We start from the raw sequence: 19782 nt of genomic DNA on the forward strand, positions 1-19782 counted from the left end.
ACAGTAGCAGAGGGGTAATGGATATAAACTACAGCACAGGAGGTTCCACCTTAACATGAGGTGGAACTTCACTGTGAGGGTCACAGAGCACTGGAACAGGCTGCCCAGAGAGGTTGTGGAGTCTCCTTCTCTGGAGACTTTCAAGGCTCATCTGGATATGTTCCCATGTTCCTGAGGGTCTTTTCCAACCTGAATGTTTCTGTGATTCTGTGCAACCTGTGCTGGATTCTGTGGTCCTGCTCTGGCAGGGAGGTTGGACTCGAAGATCTCCAGAGTTTCCTTCCAACCCCTAATATCCTCTACTCCTGGGATCCTGTGAAAGCGTAAAATAGGAAACAGCAGAAGTTCAGTTAAAAAGTGAAGTCAAAAGAAAGACATCCAAAAAAAAAAAATGAAGATAGAAGTACACCAGTTGTAGGTCCTGGGAATTGTATAGCACTGAGGAAGCATCCCCAGTAACTCACCAGAGCACAGAGTCTTACACAGATGAGTACCAGTTGGAAAAACCCTAATGGCAAGAACAGCTTGGGCTGCACTATGGTTGTGCTTAAATCATGTGCATAACTAGTACTCATCATTTTCAGAAGCTGGATCCTCCCACTGATGCTTGCTCTCTCTAACATGTCCTTCCCTTTCTCCCCCAGCTGACAATGCCGACGTTCCCTGTCGTCGTGAAGATCGGACATGCTCACTCGGGCATGGGAAAGGTGAAGATGCTACTTACTGCATGTTAGGAGCCTGGGTGTCTGTCTGAAATAATATGCATGATCTTTCTTTTCCTGGGTATTTTAACTTGCCACTGTCCAAATTCTGTCTCAGACTCCTACCCTTGTTTGTGTGTTATTTGAGAAGGCATCTCTCTGGAGGAAGATGTTAAGACACATCCTCTATTTTCGCATTGCTGCCATAGACCTCTGCAGGATGTTCTCTGAAATGTGCCTAGATGGCTTCTCAAAGCGGAACCTGATGTGTTAATTGACTTGACTGAAGTGAAACTATTGAAGAGTCAAGGTCTGTTTGCACAGTCCAACTTTTTGGACCTGAGAATCTCAGAAGGTTATGCCTTGGTTCTTTATTAGTTTCAGCTTGATACTGAACTCCTCTTCATTTCCTATCTTAATGTATTCTCTGTGATTGTTTCATACCACTATATAACTGCTGCTTTCTTTCTCCAAAGTAATTGCATTTCAGTGGTGAGTACAGCTGTTTTGCTATCACTTCTCTCACAACAATGGGCTGTGATTTAAACCCTGCTTTCATTCAGTGAAAATTTCTACTCACTGCAAATTAACCACTTTTTCTCACTGGGAACACTTCAGTGCTTTAAAGTGTTTCAAATTTTCAAACAAATCATCACAGAATGGTTGTATTTATTATTTTGAGGTTCCAAAAGCTCCCTGGGCATATCTGTCACTAGTAATAGAAATAGAAAGCTGATTTCATTGTATTTCATTCAGTAATTATTCACGTCGTGCTGTATGTTATGTTCTTTTGCCCATGACTGTTTTGCTTTATTTTGTGCTTACTAAGTCGGTGGAAGTCCAGCAGCCAATTTAATTGAGAGCAGAATCAACCATTAGTTGCTCACACTGCAGTTCCTGTGCATTGTGTATAGGAAATATGAGAATGTTTAGGCTGTGCTTTACTATTCACCTCTCGTTTGTAGGAAAGGGAAACGATGCCCTGAAATGTTCAGCATATCAAAATGTCCAGAAAGAAATCCAGATTACTTTTTTTTGGCCTTAGAATAATTTAAACCTTAAACGTTAAATGCCAGTCTTTTGGAGTGAAATGCTTAAAGCAGAGTCCAAGTGAAGGTTCTCCTCATGCCCCCAGCCCTCCCTAAAAGCTGCTCCCTAGGAGTAGGATTTCCATTAGTCATAATTCGACTTGCATATGCAAGTTTTCAGAAGCTAAGTTGAAACCAGGTATTGAGTCTGGTTTTGTGACTCTCACATGGCAAGTTGCACTGGATTGTTCTCCTTTGGATGGCTGAGAGCAAATACCTGGACCTTCACCAGTAGGTCCCACCTCAGCTGTGGCATTCTGGCTCACAGCTTCCCTTTAAGTACCAGTTTACGGTGGAAGCAAACAAGATGCTGATCTGGCAAACTCTCTTTAATATTAGATAGCATGAGAAATACTAATCCCTGCCTTCTTTCCTCACCATTCTGAAATGTACTTTGGGTCAGTATGTTGGAGTTCCAGCTTACCTCTCCCATTTTCTCCTAGCCCTAAGAATTCCCTTCCAAGTCACTTTTTCTCCCCACTTCCTTTAAGTCAACCAGAGTGATGTGCACTCCCTGACCAAAAGTATTGCCTCTGTCCTCCATCTGTCCTCTAAAGTTTCATTCTCCCTCTCCCCCTAAATCAATATTCCCCACTTTCCCACCTCCTGAGTTCAAGACATTGAAGTTGATTTGTGCAGTGCCAATCGCCACCTTAGCCACAACATTCCACGACTAGGAAATCCCACTCCTAGAAAGCCTGACTCCTTGCAGAGGGGTGGGAGGGGGGGGGGGAAGAGAAGAACTGGTTCTGCTATGTTGAGCCACCCCTCTGTGCACTCCTCAGGATATCATGAGCCTTTATTTCCTCCTTTCCAGGAGGTACATGATGGGGCAGTGCATGGTGGGCTCCATATGCATTCCGTTACATGAGTGATTGACAGAATCAACCAAAGTTCTGTATAAATTGGTGCTGCATATTGTCACACCTGGGCAAATTTTCAAGCCTGCAGAGCTAAAATTAACAATCACCACTTCAAAAAAAAAAAAATTCTACTGTTTACAAATCGCTTTCTACAGAGGACCAGGTAACATTTTGCCTAAGAATGAGAGCTATTTAGTGCAGCAATGTTACAGAATCTAGAAATCAGATAAAATATCTGATACATTTTTTTCTTATGAAGTGATGCTGTCAAAATCCATACTTCTCATGAATGCCATTTGCACCTGAATTCTGCATTTTATTCCTAATTGCTCTTTTCTCTTTTATATATGCTGTGTACTTGTGGTATGATGACTACAGATCAAGGTAGACAACCACTACGATTTTCAGGACATAGCCAGCGTGGTAGCACTTACTCAGACCTACGCCACCACTGAACCCTTCATAGACTCCAAGTATGACATCAGGATCCAAAAGATAGGCAGTAACTACAAAGCATACATGTGAGCCAAAAACTTATATTCTTTCATCCTTTTGTTGCAAATTTGCTGAGCATCCATAAGATTAAGACTGTTGGATGAGTCTCTGAGCTGATGTGGTGACTCCAGGCCTCCATTGTCATGATCTCTGGAAAGAGTATTTTAGACTTTCTGGATTTATCAAGAATGGGTTTTTTTAAGTTGATTGTGACTGAGAGGAGGAGAATGAGACAACAGGTGAGCCTGCCAGAGTGGTTTTCCTGCTAACCTTTGTTTCTTTTTCTTCATTTAAAGAAGGAGATTTGTTCTTTTATAGAAGACTTCTTAAATTGGATTCCTCTGTATCTTTTCACCAACTTAGGGTCCAGTTGTCTTCTCCCTCTAAGGATAGTTAGATGACATTCATTCAGACAAACCTCAGTCATAGCACTTGAATAGAAGAAAGTTCTCTCCTTTTAACGTGACACGTGTAGGAAAAACTCTAACCTTGCAGTGGCCTTCACATATCTGCATGAAAATCTCCTCTAATTTTATAATCCAGGTGTTTGTTCAAAGACCATGACTACACAGGAGGCTAAAAGGTTGCTTCAGTTTCACAGACAGCATTACGCTAGAGCAGCAGAACAGGTTACAAGGTAGTAGTTGAACTATGGTAACTGTGTTTATGCATATTTTTACTCTGTTCCAGTTATCATGCAATGTAATCTGACATACACTCATTTCCTTCATGTTTTGAAGACAAGTTAGATCATCTCACGTCTTTGTTCTCCCAAGCTCACAATTCTGAGGCAGGAAAATATACCAAAGCATGGATAAAAATGCACAGATGCAGTTACACAGGCACAGCCACATAGACATGCAAAGACAGCAACTCTAGGAGCTCTTGTAATGTCGGAGAGATCAGAGATTTCTTGTGCCTTAGTATTTGAAAGGTGCAGTCAGGTTCTTCATCAGTAAGAACAACTGAACTCAAAGCAAAGCACAAATCCTGAAGTAAGTAAAAGATGAAGCTGGGTTAAAGAAAATGTGTAAAAGGCTTTGTAATACTAAAGACAAGGTTAGCATTAAGTGTCAGGTGCTTTAGGAACAGCCAGCGAGCTCTGTGAGAAAGTAGAATCTTTTGCTCAGGGTGAAGGGGGCAACATATATCTCCTTAGGTTTATATTGGAAGGTCACATAGTCTTGTCTTCTCCCCTGAGATGTGAACATCACAAGGTCAAAACTGCTGGCCTCTCCTGATGTATGAGCTGAAGGTATATTGAGAAAGAACCTCAAAGATGAGGCCTTTCAGGAACAACTCAGGACTCCACCTGCCTCTCGCTGAACATCTGAAGCACAACACAGTGGTGGAAATACTGTTCCCACTGGTCAGATCCATCCAGCAGCATGGACATTCAGTTCTTCTGCTCTAGTTTGAACCCAGAACTACCTAAATTTTGCAAAAATGCCACATTGGAAATGCGATTTGAACACAGTGACCAAATTCTTTGTCGGTGACTTTCAGTGTTCTTAGTGATGTAGGACAGAAACTCTGTAACTCAAGCTCCCTACAGAACTTCAGGTGCTCAACTTCTCCCTATAATCATTAATAACCATAAACAACTGCTTCTGGATGACACAGCTTTTAGCCCCTGGCATCTCCAGGAAAGTTAACTCCAATTCTCATTTGCCTTATGTTCCAGACTGACTGTTGACTTTTCCTGGCTTTAGCTCTATATCTGGAGACATCCATTCTACTTTACCTAATACCACTGTGCTCCTGCACCCAGACCACATCTTGGTCCAATCCCACTGCTTTACCAGACTACTTCTACCTTTGTGTCTCTTAATCCTTACTCCTTATGCCTAACCTTTTTTGTTGTCCCATATTCTCCCTCGACTCTTTTACACTACTCAGTGACATTCATCATCCTTGTTTTCCTCTACTTCCAGTCCCCTCTTCTATCTCTACCTCAGAACTTTTCACACAACTCCTTCTGCCTCTTCAAGCCTAGGGTAATGCTTTTATCTCCTGTTGGTGCTTTGACAGGCAGGTTTCTCATGTTGTGCTACCAATCTCTCCCCTCTGTTGCTCATAGTAGAGTTGATTTATCTCTGTCTTACAGCTCCCAAGGGTCAGTCTTGATGAACAAGAGCCAACTCTTAATGGTTATGACGCATAGAAATAGCAGTCAGATGCAGTATTAGCTACTTGTCAGTTCCTTAGGTGTTCAAGAAATGTGTGGACCAGGCACTCTGGGACATGATTTAATGGCCATGATGGTGTTGGGTTGATGGTTGGACTTGACCTTGGAGATCTTTTCAGCCAACACAATTCTATGGTTCATTCAGAAATTGGACCACTACATTTCATAGGAGAAATTCCTGCATTTTTTTCTTGCCTTGAAATGTAAATGCTGTTCAGAGTCAGCCACCCATGATAAATCTATTATTTTCAAATATAAACATTTCTTCTTCACAGAAGCAGCAATTGGCTTAAGGGAGGGCAAAACTAAGTTAAAGTGACAGTCTGTTCCTCCTGCCTTTTATTTATTTTGAAGTTTCTACTCAGGAACTATGGGTTCATCCAAATGCTAAAAGCCTAGCATTCATTTTTCCTCTGGATTCTTTCACCCAGTTAAGTCACCCTGAAGAATGAAATACCTATCAATTGTTACAAAGCACCAGGAAAAGGAGAAGATTTACCAAATGCCTGCAAAATTCTTCCTTTGCATACATATACATGATGTCAGTAGAATACTCTTGTCCAGCTGGTTCTTATTTTGCTCTGTGACACAAGAACAGAGTACTTAGAGAACCACTACAAAAAATACCAGCTGAACATTTGGTTTTGTAGTTTGAAGAGAGTTATTAAAGGCTTCACTTTCATAATTCTGTGGGAAATTGTGGTATAAGTGGGTCCATGACTCACAAAACACTGGTGCTTATCATCTGTCAGTAGAGATTATGGTCAAAATGCAACACTGGGTCCCTCTAAATACCACAGGCTCTCAGAACGTGGCATGATGCATATTTAACTGCCCTTGGTGCCATTACAGAATTCATCTGACTTCAAGGAAATAGAAGGGAATGAAGAAAAACAGAACTACAAACTCACTGCATCTAAATCCCCTCTCCAAAAGCACTACTCTGAATCCAGAACTTATCACAGAATCACAGAATGGGTTGGAAGGGACCTTTAAGCTCATCTAGTCCAACCCCTCTGTACTGATTAGGGACATCTTCAACTAGAGGATTGGAAGGGACCTTTAAGCTCCTCTAGTCCAACCCCCCCTCTACTGAGTAGGGACATCTTCAACTAGAGGATTGGAAGGGATCTTTAAAGCTCATCTATTTCATCCCTCCTGCATTGAGCAGGGACATCTTCAACTAGAGGACTGGAAGGGACCTTTAAAGCTCATCTAGTCCAAACCCACTGTGTTAAGCAGGGACACCTTCAACTAGAGTAGAGCCACACCCTTAAATCTAAAGAATTTAATGTGCCTTGATGAAAAGGTCAATAAAACAAAAGTCAGTCACATCAGCCAAAGAAAGACAGGGCCATGAATGAATGAAACCACCAAGCAGGCTGCCTACAGAAGAACTGCAGGCAGATATTTTGACATCTTTCCCATGACAAGTCCCTGTCCCAACATTTTGGACTGTGTCCTTCAAGTGGTACTAAATAAAGCAGAAAAGTGTTGGGAAAGGGGAAGCTCAGGTTGCTATGAACTGTTTATACTAATCATCACTCCTTTCCCCCTAATTTTAAAACAGCTCTTCCTTCTTTGCAAAGACCAACCCAAGTGAAAAACTGTTAAGCCAGAGTGCAGAGCACTCAAAAGAGTTGTTTTCTATATTATCATAGAACAGCAGGTTGGAAGGACCCCAAGGATCATCTAGTCCAACCTTTCTTTTTAAGTTGGTATTTAGTAAAAGAGGAGGAAAGACTCTCAGCAGTTATCAGAACAGAATTGAAGAAATGTGAAAAAGATACATAATTCAGTAGAATAAGTGATCCTGCTCTGGCAGGGGGTTGGACTGGATGAGCTTTTGAGGTCCCTTCCAGCCCAAAACGTTCTGTGATTCTGTAATGGAACCCCTGCTGTTTTGGAGTTCTTCTGTGTCATAGACCTAGCCATCCTAGACAGCTCCAGCCAGCAAGCTATTGAGGCTACACCAGTTAGGTCTGTCTCTGCCCATATCATTCCCCTCATTCCTTGTTTAGTCCCTCCAGCATCGTTAGAGCTGGCCAAGCATCCAGTCATGAGCCTTCTTCAGGTTCCACAGAGGACCTTCCACACTGTGGACTGAAAGCATGGCAAAAAGCAAACCATCTCTTCTTCTCTAAACACTTGCTAGAAGTCTTTAGGACAATTATTGTTTTGCTTCATTTGGTCACATCTTGCTTCCCAAAAGACCTTAATTCCTATGTGCTAATGGATGCCTTTGAGAAGTCTCCAGCAGAGCTGAGTTGTGATTTCTGAGGAACATCAGGTGGAGGAACATCAGGATTTCACAGCCATGCTGCTCTCAGGTTGACAGCTGGATGCAATGACCTTGGAGGTCTTTTCCAACCAAAGCAATTATCTCTTTGTTGCAGCATGTGTGTAGAGCAGTAGTGCACTTAGTCTTTTTAACTTGTAAATAGACACATCTCTGTAAGTATCACTTTAAGAAAGGAAGCAGAGATCACAAAATAGCTTTGGTACTGGTCCCAGTTACCTTACACACAGCTCTCAACACACACGTCCCCCTTTCACTAGGTTCCCCCACATCAACAAAGAATGCAGCATCTCAGGAGGACTTCATGCTTTGAAGCTCAGCTCACTTTATAAGACTCTCATAGAAAAATCAGCCTTCCCCCACAATTGCTACTGACCCTCATAATTAGGTTAATAGAAAAATGGAGAGAAAACGATAGCTGCTGCCTAATGTGCTCTTAATACGTTACAGATGTTCCTATTATTTTACCAACTGGAAACACCTCGTTATTTTTATCCTTAGCCTATTCCCAGTACAGCATTTAGGTTTCAGAAAACTGTGATTTTCTCAGCTCTGGTAGCTGTCTGAAATGAAAAAAAACAAAAAAAAAAAAAGACTTTATATGATTTTCCCCCCCTTTGGTTAGCTATTAAGTAAAAGATGATTCAAACAGAGCACTAAGAAACTAGCAAAGAGTTAAAACTGGTAGAGAAACAAAAATACAGCTCTAAAAGAGATCTGAGCTCACTTCAGAAGTGTTAAAAACATAGATATCTTGATTGTTTTGGTACTGGATCCTAACCCTACAGTGATATGGGTTTGGAATGAGAGTTTCTTGCAGAGTGCAGTTTGTTACAGATTGTTCAGCCCATATATAACTGATAACATCTTATTGCTGAAGGCTTCACTTAATCATAGTAGTTATTGTTTTTTTTTTAAGTCTTAAATGAATAAGTGGGGACCCTCAATTTCACATTCCATAGCATATCTTTCTTGTAATAGGGGCTCCAAAACTGGACACAGTACTCCAGGTGGGGTACTCCACTCTGGTGAGACCACACCTGGAGTACTGCATCTGGTTCTGGAGCCCCTAGTACAAGAAAGATCTGGAGGTGCTGGAATGTGTCCAGAAAAGGGCCATGAGGATGATCAGAGGTCTGGAGCTCCTCTCCTATGGAGGCAGACTGAGAGAGTTGGGGTTGTTCAGTCTGGAGAGAAGATGACTCCCAGGAGACCTTCTTGTGGCCTTCCAGAATCTGAAGGGGGCTACAAGAAAGCTGGGGAGGGACTTAGGGTGTCAGAGAGTGATAGGACTGGGGGGAATGGAAAAAAACTAGAAATGGGTAGATTCAGATTGGATGTTAGGAAGAAGTTCTTCCCCATGAGGGTGGTGAGACACTGGCACAGGTTGCCCAGGGAAGTAGTAGAAGCCTCACCCCTGGAGGCTTTTAAGGCCAGGCTGGATGTGGCTGTGAGCAACCTGCTGTAGTGTGAGGTGTCCCTGCCCATGGCAGGGGGGTTGGCACTGGCTGATCCTTGAGGTCCCTTCCAACCCTGACAATTCTATGATTCTATGATTTGATGGCTAGAGTGAAGTATTACTGACAGTTGCAATGCCTGATAGAATGCTTCATGGTTTAACTGTTCTGTTAAAAGCTGCTAGATAAGAAAAAGATGTAAATCCTGCCCTAGTCTTCATGTGAAAACAGAAAACTAGTGGCTGTCTTTGTGACATTTTTCCTCTTTCAGGAGAACTTCCATATCCGGAAACTGGAAGACGAACACAGGCTCTGCCATGCTGGAACAAATTGCTATGTCAGATAAGTAAGTGGAGTCTCATGTCAAAGGTAATTAAAAACCAGGGATGGGGCTTAATTTTAAATGCCTTATTTTTTTTTTAATCACCTTCTTGATATGCAATTCACACTACCTGAAGTTTGGAAATTCTGTTCAATTGGAAAGAAAAAAACCCAAAACCCCCTTGAATTAGATGAGATGAGTTCCATGTGATTTGTCTCAGAGTTAAATACCCAAACTAAGTACTAAGCTTAGATGCTTATGTGCAGCTTTGGGTTCCTACATCCATATTTGTTCTAGCAAACTGTGGGAATTCCTTTCAGAAAATTCCTTTTTTTTTTTTTTTTTGATTCAACCATTTCCTCTGACTATTTGACCTCTTTTCCTAACAATCCTTCCCCATCCCCCAGTGTTCTAACCCTTTCTCTATGTCACCTAGTATAACCAAGCAATCTGGTCTTGTCTTTGCCTGTTTACATCACGTTTCTCTTTTCTATTTTCAGTTCTGCTAAACTCCTTATTTTTCATTTTTGAAATATCCACTGAACTGCACTGTGAGGATTTTTACCCAGGTGCTGAAATGTACTGAAGCTTGTTTCCCTCATATCCTCATTCCAGCTCTGTAGGGTGGTTTTCTGTGTTTTGTTTTTCCTCTCCCATCCTTATGCCACATCCTTTTTGCAGCCCAATCCCAAACAGTCTCCTTGCAGTACCATTTTGAAGCTCAGGTCTTTCATTGGTAGAACTCTTCTCTCAATACCTCTCACTTACTCCAAGTTTCTCTACAACAAAGAGACCTCTTTTCCCTGCAAAACAAACTTGTGAAGCTTTAAAGCTGCTTTTGTTCAGCTCCAAAGGTTGCTACCAGTGGAAGCTGGAAAAAGGTCTGTACAATAAAAGTGTAATTTAAAAGGTGTCTTCTTTCTGGTGGACTGGAGCTTGAGCAAGGAGAGAGGGTATATGTTTGCTTTTTGAAGTCTGGAACCTACAGCTTGGTCTCTCTTAGGAGCTGAGGGAGACACGGAACTGAACCATTGACTGCCCTGAGAAAGGTGAAAACAAGTAAGACGGGAATTGCAGCTCCCTGCTGTCCAACCTCTGTCTAGACTGTGTCCTCGCTGATCTCCCCTCTGGGGATGGAGTGGAGCCACAGAATTCTCTTTCTCATTCCCCTCCCACCTTCCTTTAGGCAGTGAGGTTATGCCTTCATTGGAGAGGCAGGAGGAGGAGTGTGTTTTATTGTATGTAATTACAGTCCATCAGCTCTGTGTCTAGAAAAACATGGGCACTTGAGTTTTGCTGGGAGGAAAACCAAACAATATCAAGGCTGAAATTCCAGCCTTGCCTGGCTCTCTGTCTGTAAGTGCTCTGTGTGCTCTGCTTCTAGCTTTGAATGGAAGATAATTAGGACATAATACATATTTTCTCATTAAAAAAACCAAACCAATACCAAACAACAAACAAAAAAACCCAAACAAACTTAAGAACCCCACCCCAAACAACAACAGCAACAAAACCCCACAGTCACCAACCCCAAACTTCTTTTATGCACAGAGAGGAAGGGTGTAGAAAGGGATATGCATCACATAGTCCCAGTTTTTGTTTGGTGATCCACTGAGGTGCACAAAACAGACGAAGGATGAGAAGGTAAGGTTGGAGTTTGCTGGAGCTGAAGTGTCCCAAGAGCAGTCCCATCTGCTGCATGGGCATTTCCTTTGTAGTTCAGTTCCTCAATTGAGAAGTGTTGACTGAATACAAATCTCAGTCTAGAAATGAAGAAAAAGAGAAGCATGTGGCACAGCCAGGGACAGTGCCGGGGCAGAGAATGAGCACGTTCCAGGGTTCCATGTTCTCATTGACCTCTCTGTGTCAGAGAGGCTCAGCTCCTCAGGTCAGATCAGAGGAACCTAAGCTAACTGTGCACACCCCATCTGGCACACCAGATATTTTGTGCCAGACATCTGAGGAGCTTTATACTTTATTATGTGTCAGCTGTATGGCTGCTGCATACTGTATTAGCTCTGGGAAAACAGGAATGTGTCCTCTTGTCAAACCTACTAGGTTTAAAACACTACAGACTAGTCCATCCAAGACCTCTCTTTCCAAATGGGGCTGTATTTTTCCAGCTCCGTGTTTGTTGGCAGAAGACAGTCTATTAAAAATACTTTCATAGATGTGATTGATGTTTCAGCATTCAGCATTTTTTTAAAAAGTCTTTTTTTTTTTTTTGTTTTCATATAAAGTCCAGGTATTTACTGTTCATAACAAGTTTTGCTGGCCTCAGGACTTTCTAAGGTACACATTGGCATTTCACACAGCAAAGAAAAAACTTATTTATAAGCAAGTGCATGCACACGCTCCGGTCAGTCAGTGCATCTACAGATACTGGAATTGTCAGGCATCCAAGAAAGCCTCTCATTCTGGACCAAAACCCATGTTTCTCACAGGGAAAAAAATAGATTATTTTCATTGCTAAGATCCATCAGGATTTCTTCAAGCAGTTGTATCCATTTCTTTTGTGTTCTGCTTAAAAGCAAAACTTTTCCACTGGAACAGAGGATCTAAGAAAATACAAGGGATGTGATTAGGATAAGTTTACTTGGAAAGGCTGCTGGTGCTGTAGATACTTATATGTGAGTAAGACTCTCAGCCCAGCAGCCAGTTTCCTTTGATCCTTTGACAGTGAAGTCAAATGCTGTGTTTGTTACATGAATTCTTTTGCAGTGGAAAACACAGTGGTGTGGCAAATCTATCATCATGGCTCAGAGGCTGAAGCAGGAGAGGGTCTGTAGAAGGAGATAGCTTTTATTTATCCTCAAATACTAACCTAGGAAAGAGAAAAGAAGTTGATGATAAAAGGCTGCTTTAAAGTGGTGGGGATTTAAGTAAAATGAGGATGATCAGAAGGTTGGAGCACCTGTCCTGTGGAGACAGACTGAGGGAGTTGGGGCTATTCAGTCTGGAGAAGAGAAGGCTCTGAGGAGACCTTCTTGTGGCCTTGCAGTATCTTAAGGGGCCCTGCAAGAAAGCTGGGGAGGGACTTTTTAGGACGTCAGGGAGCGATAGGACTGGGGGGAATGGGAAAAAATGAGAAATGGGTAGATTCAGATTGGATCTTAGGAAGAAGTTTTTCACCATGAGGATGGTGAGGCACTGGAACAGGTTGCCCAGGGAGGTGGTGGAAGCCTCATCTTTGGAGGTGTTTAAGGCCAGGCTGGATGTGGTTCTGGGCAACCTGATGCAGTGTGAGGTGTCCCTGCCCATGGCAGGGGGGTTGGAACTGGATGAGCCTTGAGGTCCCTTCCAACCCTAACAATTCTATGATTCTATGTCCTTCAGCTGGTGGCACTGTGCTACCTGCCTACATAACGTTTGAAGCTCGTGCCCATGCACAGCTATGCTCTCAGTTAATGAACATTCTCCAGGCTATTTTGTGTCTCATGAGTCAGTCCTCACCATTGAGCAAACACACAGAGCTTACATCAGCACAGCATGCTCCCAGCAGCGAGTCACAGCTCCTTGTTATGTCACTAATAGCTCTGAACTTGATCACAGGAATTGCCTTACTCGTTTTCTAGTAAGCTCTGCTTCACTCCCTTGTTAGTCAGATCATCTGTCTGTCTGTAGGGTGGATCAAGCTCTTCAGGCAAGATAAATAAATCATCTTGCTGCGTGTCTTCTTCTCTGGAGACTTTCAAGACCTGTCTGGATGTCTTCCTGTATGATCTTCTCTAGGTGACCCTGCTTTGGCAGGGGAATTGGACTTGATCTTCAGACATCCCTTCCACCCACTACCACTCTGTCATTCTATGTGGAATGGCTAAGTGCCCATTCCCCTGCCCATGTGTCTTATCATGGAGTTCAAAACGACATGGAGGAGTTCTTCTGTAACGTATGAAGTACTGTGTCCAGGAGTTGTAGAATTCCTCAGAATTCTTCACATTTCAGTTGAATTTTGTGACAGTCTGCAGAATCACATCATGGTGAGGGTTGAAAGGGATCTTTGGAGATCATCTAGTCCAAGCCCCTGCTAGAGCAGGATCAATAACAAAGGAACATGTCCAGGAGGGTTTTGGATGTCTCTAGAGATGGAGACTCCAGGCCTCTCTGGGCAGCCAGTTCCAGTGCTCTGCCACCCACAAAGTGAAGAATCTTTTCCTTGTGTTTAGATTGAACTCCGGTGTTCTACTTGGTGTCCATTGGTCCCTTGGCCTGTCGCTGGACACAACTGAGAATAGCCTTGCTCCATCCTCTTGACCCCCACCCTTTAGAAGCATTACTGGGATCTCCCTTCAGTCTCCCTACTTGAAGGCTCTCATTCTAGTTTTGTGATCAAAGAATAAAACCCATCTGTACTGAAGTACACTGCCAAGCATAACAGGCTAGAGGATTGTCACAGCTGCATCTGGGCACAGATGAACATTAACTTCAATTTCCCAGGAAAACAGAAGCCCTCATCTCTACTTTCCAAAGCCCCTCAGTGTCACTGCTGCTGTGAAAACTCCCCTTCTGTGGTCTTCTCACAGCAACTACAGCCACAACAAGCAAGCTGAGTCCAGTTCTGGGCTCCCCAGTTCAAGAGGGACAGAGAAGTGCTGGAAAGAGTCCAGATGCTGAGGGGCCTGGAGCACCTCTGTGAGGAGGAAAGGCTGAAGGCCTGGGGATGTTGAGCCTGGAAAACAGCAGCCTCAGAGGGGATCTGAGCAATGCTCAGCAAGAGCTTCAGGTGCAAGAGGCTGGGGCCAAACTCTTTTCTGTGGTGCCCAGTGACAGCTCAAGGGACAATGGGCACAAACTGGAACCCAGGAGGTTCCTTCTGAACAAAAGGGAAAAATTCCTTGGTGTGAAGGTGCTGGAGCCAGAGAGGTTGTGGAATCCCTGGAGAGATTCCAAACCCACCTGGACATTTTGATCCTGGGCAAGCTCCTGTGGGTGCCCTGCTTTAGTAGGGCATTGGACTGGATGATCCTCAGAAGTCTCTTCCAACCCCACCATGCTGGGATTATGGGATTCTGTAGGAGCATAAGGGTACTGGAAATGCAGAATGGGATACAGCTGAAAGCTGTTTGTGTTCCAGCATTGTCTTATCTTCAGGTTACTCACAGGTTAGAGCAGGCACATGTTGGGACAAACTGGGACAGAATCCTGCATAATACTAGGCCAGATCTACAGCTTTTCTGGGAAAAGGAATGAGGGCAGTAGCTCTAATCTACTCTTCTGGAAAGTATAAATTCAGCCAAACTGCCAACAGAGCAGCAAATAACATATAAAATACATTCTTAGGTTAAGCCTGTAGGGAAAGAAAAGCCTGATGAGATACTCACAGGAAAAAATGAAATTGTTTTTGTGAACCAGGTACAAGCTGTGGGTTGACACCTGCTCCGAAATCTTCGGTGGCTTGGACATCTGTGCTGTGAAAGCTGTGCATGGAAAGGATGGAAAAGATTATATTTTTGAGGTAAGCAATCCCTCTCTTTTTCCATATAGGCTTTTATCTGTTGCAAACACCCAAGCAGAGGACGTTTCTGCTGGTGGGGGCATTGGCTTGTTTGTGTTTCAGGGAAGGTTGTGTATTTCTGAGCTGTGTTTAAGTCATCACACAAAGCCACACACCCCAGTTAGTGGCCACACTTGCTGGAAAATGTAACCCTATATATGGTGATGTCTTCTGGTCTTGGAGGAAATGTACACAAAGCACAGGACAAAACCAAATGTGCCTGTCACATTTTCCCAGCCCTTATGGTTTCTTTCCTGAGCAGGCTTACCAGTTTTTCCTGGAAGGTTTATAGATAGCACTATCCCATGGGAACCCCAGCAAAATTGTACCTCTATGTGGAAAGGGAAATTAAGGATGAAGTGGAAACAGCTTTACTTTTTCTTTTTGTTTTCTAGCCTAAATGTTACCTTTAAGGTCTGATTCCTGATGAATCAGAAGTTTCTGCTGTAGACAATTTTGAAAAGGTTAAGTTTCTCATTTACCTGAAGTTTCTTGTGGCTAAATACAATTTTGTCAGGCATAAAACAAGAGATCCTCACTTGCCTAGTACATGATTTGGGATTGCTTCAACATCTTGGCCCAGAAAGCCAATTGCATCCTGGGCTGCAGCAAGAGAAGTGTGGCCAGCAGGTCAAGGGAGGTGATTCTCCCCCTCTACTCTGCTCTTGTGAGACCCCACCTGGAGTACTGCATCCAGTTCTGGAGCCCCTAGTACAAGAGGGATCTGGAGGTGCTGGAAGGTGTCCAGAGAAGGGCCAGGAGGATGATCAGAGGGCTGTAGCTCCTCTCCTGTGGAGAAGAGACTGAGAAAGTTGGGGTTGTTCAGTCTGGAGAAGAGAAGGCACCCAGGGGACCTTCTTGTGGCCTTCCAGTATCTGAAGGGGGCTCCAAGAAAGCTGGGGAGGGACTTTTTAGGGTGTCAGGTAGGGACAGGACTGGGGGGAATGGAGCAAAACTAGAAATGGGGAGATTCAGATTGGATGTTGGGAAGAAGTTCTTCCCCATGAGGGTGGTGAGAGCCTGGCAGAGGTTGCCCAGGGAGGTGGTGGAAGCCTCATCCCTGGAGGTTTTTGCAGCCAGGCTGGATGTGGCTCTGAGCAACCTGCTGTAGTGTGAGGTGTCCCTGCCCATGGCAGGGGGTTGGAACTGGCTGAGCCTTGAGGTCCCTTCCAACCCTAACAATTCTATGATTCTATGACCTTTTATGTTTTTCCAATTTTATTCAGGAGATAGGAAGGGACCTTTAGATCTTCTTGTGTCTTACTGTATTGAAACTCACTGTGGCATAAAATCCAAGTTTCCATACAAAACTCCTCTGTTGCTCCTTCAAATGGTGCACTCCATCCCCTTCACCACATCCTGAAGTTCCTGTTGAATCTGGATTGCTTGATGCAGTGAAAGTGGCTGGGATTTGAAAGGGTGAAAAGCAAGTGTACTTCTAACATGGGGAACGAAATGTGCTTATGAAGGCTAGTCTGAGAAATTATTGGCATCAACACACACTACTTAGTCCCTCTTGTCCATCTCTTTTATTCCCTGCTTTCTATTCCTCCTGCACTTTCTCTCTCTGAAAGGAGGTTGGAGTGAGGTGGGGCTTGGTCTTGTCTCCCTAGTATCAGGTGATAGAACAAGAGGAAATGGCCTGAAATTGTACCAGGGGATGTTTAGGTTGGCTATGGGGAAAAATTTCTTTGCTGCAAGGTGATCAGGGATTGGAAGAGGCTTCTCAAGGGGGTGGTGGAGTCCCCATCCCTGGAGGTGTTAAGAAATGTATGGACATGGCACTTTGGGATGTGGTTTGATGGACATGGTGGTCTTAGGATGATGGTTGAACTTTATGGTCTGAGAGGTCTTTTCCAACCAACACAGTTCTATGATTCTACAGCTGGAGCTTTTCTGCTTCCAGTGGAAGTGAAGGATGTCTCCTTTATTTTAGTGGTCACGTTCTTCAGGTAGCTAATTCATAGAATCATAGAATCAGTCAGGGTTGGAAGGGACCACAAGGATCATCCAGTTCCAACCCCCCTGCCATGGGCAGGGACACCTCACACTAGATCAGGCTGGCCAGAGCCTCATCCAGCCTGGCCTTAAACACCTCCAGGGATGGGGCCTCAACCACCTCCCTGCACAACCCATTCCAGGCTCTCACCACTCTCATGGGGAAGAACTTCTTCCTCATGTCCAGCCTCAATCTCTCCACTTCCAGCTTTATTCCATTCCCCCCAGTCCTATCACTACCTGATCTCCTAAAAAGTCCCTTCCTAGCTTTCTTGTAGCCCCCTTCAGATACTGGAAAGCCAGTATCTGTCAGACTTCTCTTCCATTCACTCAACTTGACTGTTTCCACAGTTTTGGTATAACACAGTCCTTCAAATTCTTGAGCAATGCCAGCAAACATCATCACCTTTCACTGAAGTCAGGTATAGAGACAATTCCTGCATCAGCTGGTGAAATAAATCTTATGAAGAGTGACTGAGGGAGCTGGGGCTGTTTAGTTTGAAGAAGAGGAGGTTGAGGAGAGACTTCATTGCTCTCTGCAGCTACCTCTATGTTGTAGAGGTTGGTGCTGGTATCTTCTTGCAGGTAATTAGTGATGGAACAAGAGGGAACAGCCTCAAGGTGCAACTGGGTAGGTTTAGACTGGACATTAGTAAGATTTTCTTTAGAGGAAGAGTGGTCAGGGATTGGAATGAGCTGCCCAGAGAGGTGGTGGAGTCATCATCTCTGGATGTGTTTAAAGGTCATTTAGATATGGTGCTTAGGGATATGGTTTAGGGGTTTGCTTTGTAGAGTAGGATTAATGGTTGGACTTGATGATCCCAAGGGTCTTTTCCAACCTGAATGATTCTATCATCATTTCTAGGAGGTCTTAGGGGTAGGAGGAGAAGGGGGAGCAGGTTTTAAGCATTAAGTAGCCTGTGCAAATGATAAAATGGACCAACAAAGTATCCCTCTTCCTGCTCCTGAACAAATCCCCTGGTTTTACATGCCAGACACAATCATGCTTTAAAGCCAACAGAATTCAGAGAAGTGCAGGATCCATCAGGAGCTGTGTTTACAGAGCATTTTAAGTAGTGTACATAATAGATGTTGCAGTTGAAAGGAAGGGGTGGATGGAAGCGTGGTAGTTCTGGCTGCTCTGCAGAATCAGCTGGGTATTTAGAATCTGGATAAGACATTGAAATGTAGAATTGTTTGCAAAGTTCACATCCAGCAGAACATCTGTAAAATTTCTCATTTGTGACTAAAAAAGCCAGCTTCCATCAAGAGTTGTTACACTGTCAGTTAAGCAGTTATTGCACTATCTTTCCATCATACACTGATATTCCAGCAGAGGGGATTTTTGCTGTTGTGGACTTTCAGCATGGGAAAATCAATGTGTTATTAAAGCTTGGAACCAAGAACCAGTAGCTGAGCAGGACAATCAGGCTCTAAATACTGGGTTCACACTCCAGTTGTAGCCCCATAACGACACTTCTGCTCTCCTGTTTTCATGGTGGCTGGGACAGCTACTACAGAACAAAAGGATTCTGTGTTACTGACACTTCAATTCTGCAGGTGTGATCTGACATCACACACACACTTCCCATGTGTGAAATAACACGTGCAGATAAGTTCCAACTGATTTTTCAGTTTGAACATTCCACCAGTGTAACCACCAATAAGACAGCATCCATATGCAGCATCCAGCTTCCCAGTGAATGGGACTCCAGGTGGAATTCTGCTAAAATATGCTCAACATTCTAGAGAGAAATTAACTGCAGAGGGATTTTCTGTAATAGGGTTGGGAGAGCAGCATTTTACAGACATAACTACTAGCACATGTTTTGACAAAGGTTCTACAAGAGCTTTAGAAGATGCAGAATCCAAGAGCAGAGCAGATTTAGATTGGATGTGAGGAACAAGTTCTTTACTGTGAGGGTGGTGGAAGACTGGAACAAGTTGCTCAGGGAAATGGTTGAGGCCTCTTCCCTGGAGATATTCAAGCTGAGGCTCAAAGAGGCCCTGGTCTGGTTGGGGATGTCCCTGCTGCCTGCAGGGAGGTCAGGCTGGATGACCATTGGAGGTCCCTTCCATCCCAGACCATGGTTCTATGAAGATACCCACAGTGATTAAATAATACAGGCACCAACTCATCTGCTTACCAAAATCCATTCTGAACTAGTGTCAAGAAGTGCAACACAGAAATAATCTTTTTATGACTGTTTTCTAAAGGTTGTTAACTAATTCCACAGAATCACAAAATTAACCAGGTTGGAAAAGACCTTCAAGATCGTCTAGAACAACCTCCCACCATCTAGTCAACTAAACCATAGCACTAAGTCTTATTTTAAACACTTCCAGGTGACTCCAGCACCTCCCTGGGCAGCCCATCCCAATGGCCAATCACATATTGTCCTCTCCCTTTCTATCCTGTACCAATAATTGTATCTTCTTACAGCTGAAGCCATTCAGCTGCCTTATGACGTTCATTCCTTGGTTTAATTCTGCTTTCTTTCATTCTCCAAAACCATGGAGCAACGAATTGTCCCAGTGGCTGATATTTAAGAGGCTAAATACAACCTTGTGTCTGATGAATTTCATGTTCTAGCTGTATTTCTTAAATCTCACCTCTCCAGGGCAGCTCTTTAGCTGTGATCCAGCACGATGCGCTTACGTTGCAGGTAGGAACCTCTTGGGTCTTAGTGGTAGATCCAGTCACCCTGCCCCACTTCTTCAAGAAGGGTAAACATTTTCTTATGCTCTAGTTTCTGTACTACCACACAATCACAGAATGCCAGGTTGGAAGGGCCCCCAAGGATCATTTGATTCAACCTTTCTCAGTGATAGTAGAGCTGAAATGAGGTGGCTGTCAAGCTGAGTCTTAAACTGACC

At 43.6% G+C, this 19782-nt stretch overlaps 1 protein-coding gene across 1 annotated transcript in view; it reads left to right on the forward strand.

Moving 5' to 3' along the window:
* The window catches only part of SYN2 (synapsin II), a 246843-nt gene that overhangs the window by 187372 nt on the left and 39689 nt on the right, over window positions 1–19782 (forward strand). Inside the window, exons 6-9 of the mRNA XM_054387663.1 lie at window positions 645–707; window positions 3031–3173; window positions 9363–9437; window positions 14766–14868. Of these exons, the coding sequence (XP_054243638.1) occupies window positions 645–707; window positions 3031–3173; window positions 9363–9437; window positions 14766–14868 (384 nt within the window). The remainder of the gene's footprint in view (window positions 1–644; window positions 708–3030; window positions 3174–9362; window positions 9438–14765; window positions 14869–19782) is intronic.

Source organism: Indicator indicator, chromosome 15 (assembly GCF_027791375.1).
Source record: "Indicator indicator isolate 239-I01 chromosome 15, UM_Iind_1.1, whole genome shotgun sequence".
Lineage (NCBI taxonomy): Eukaryota > Metazoa > Chordata > Aves > Piciformes > Indicatoridae > Indicator > Indicator indicator.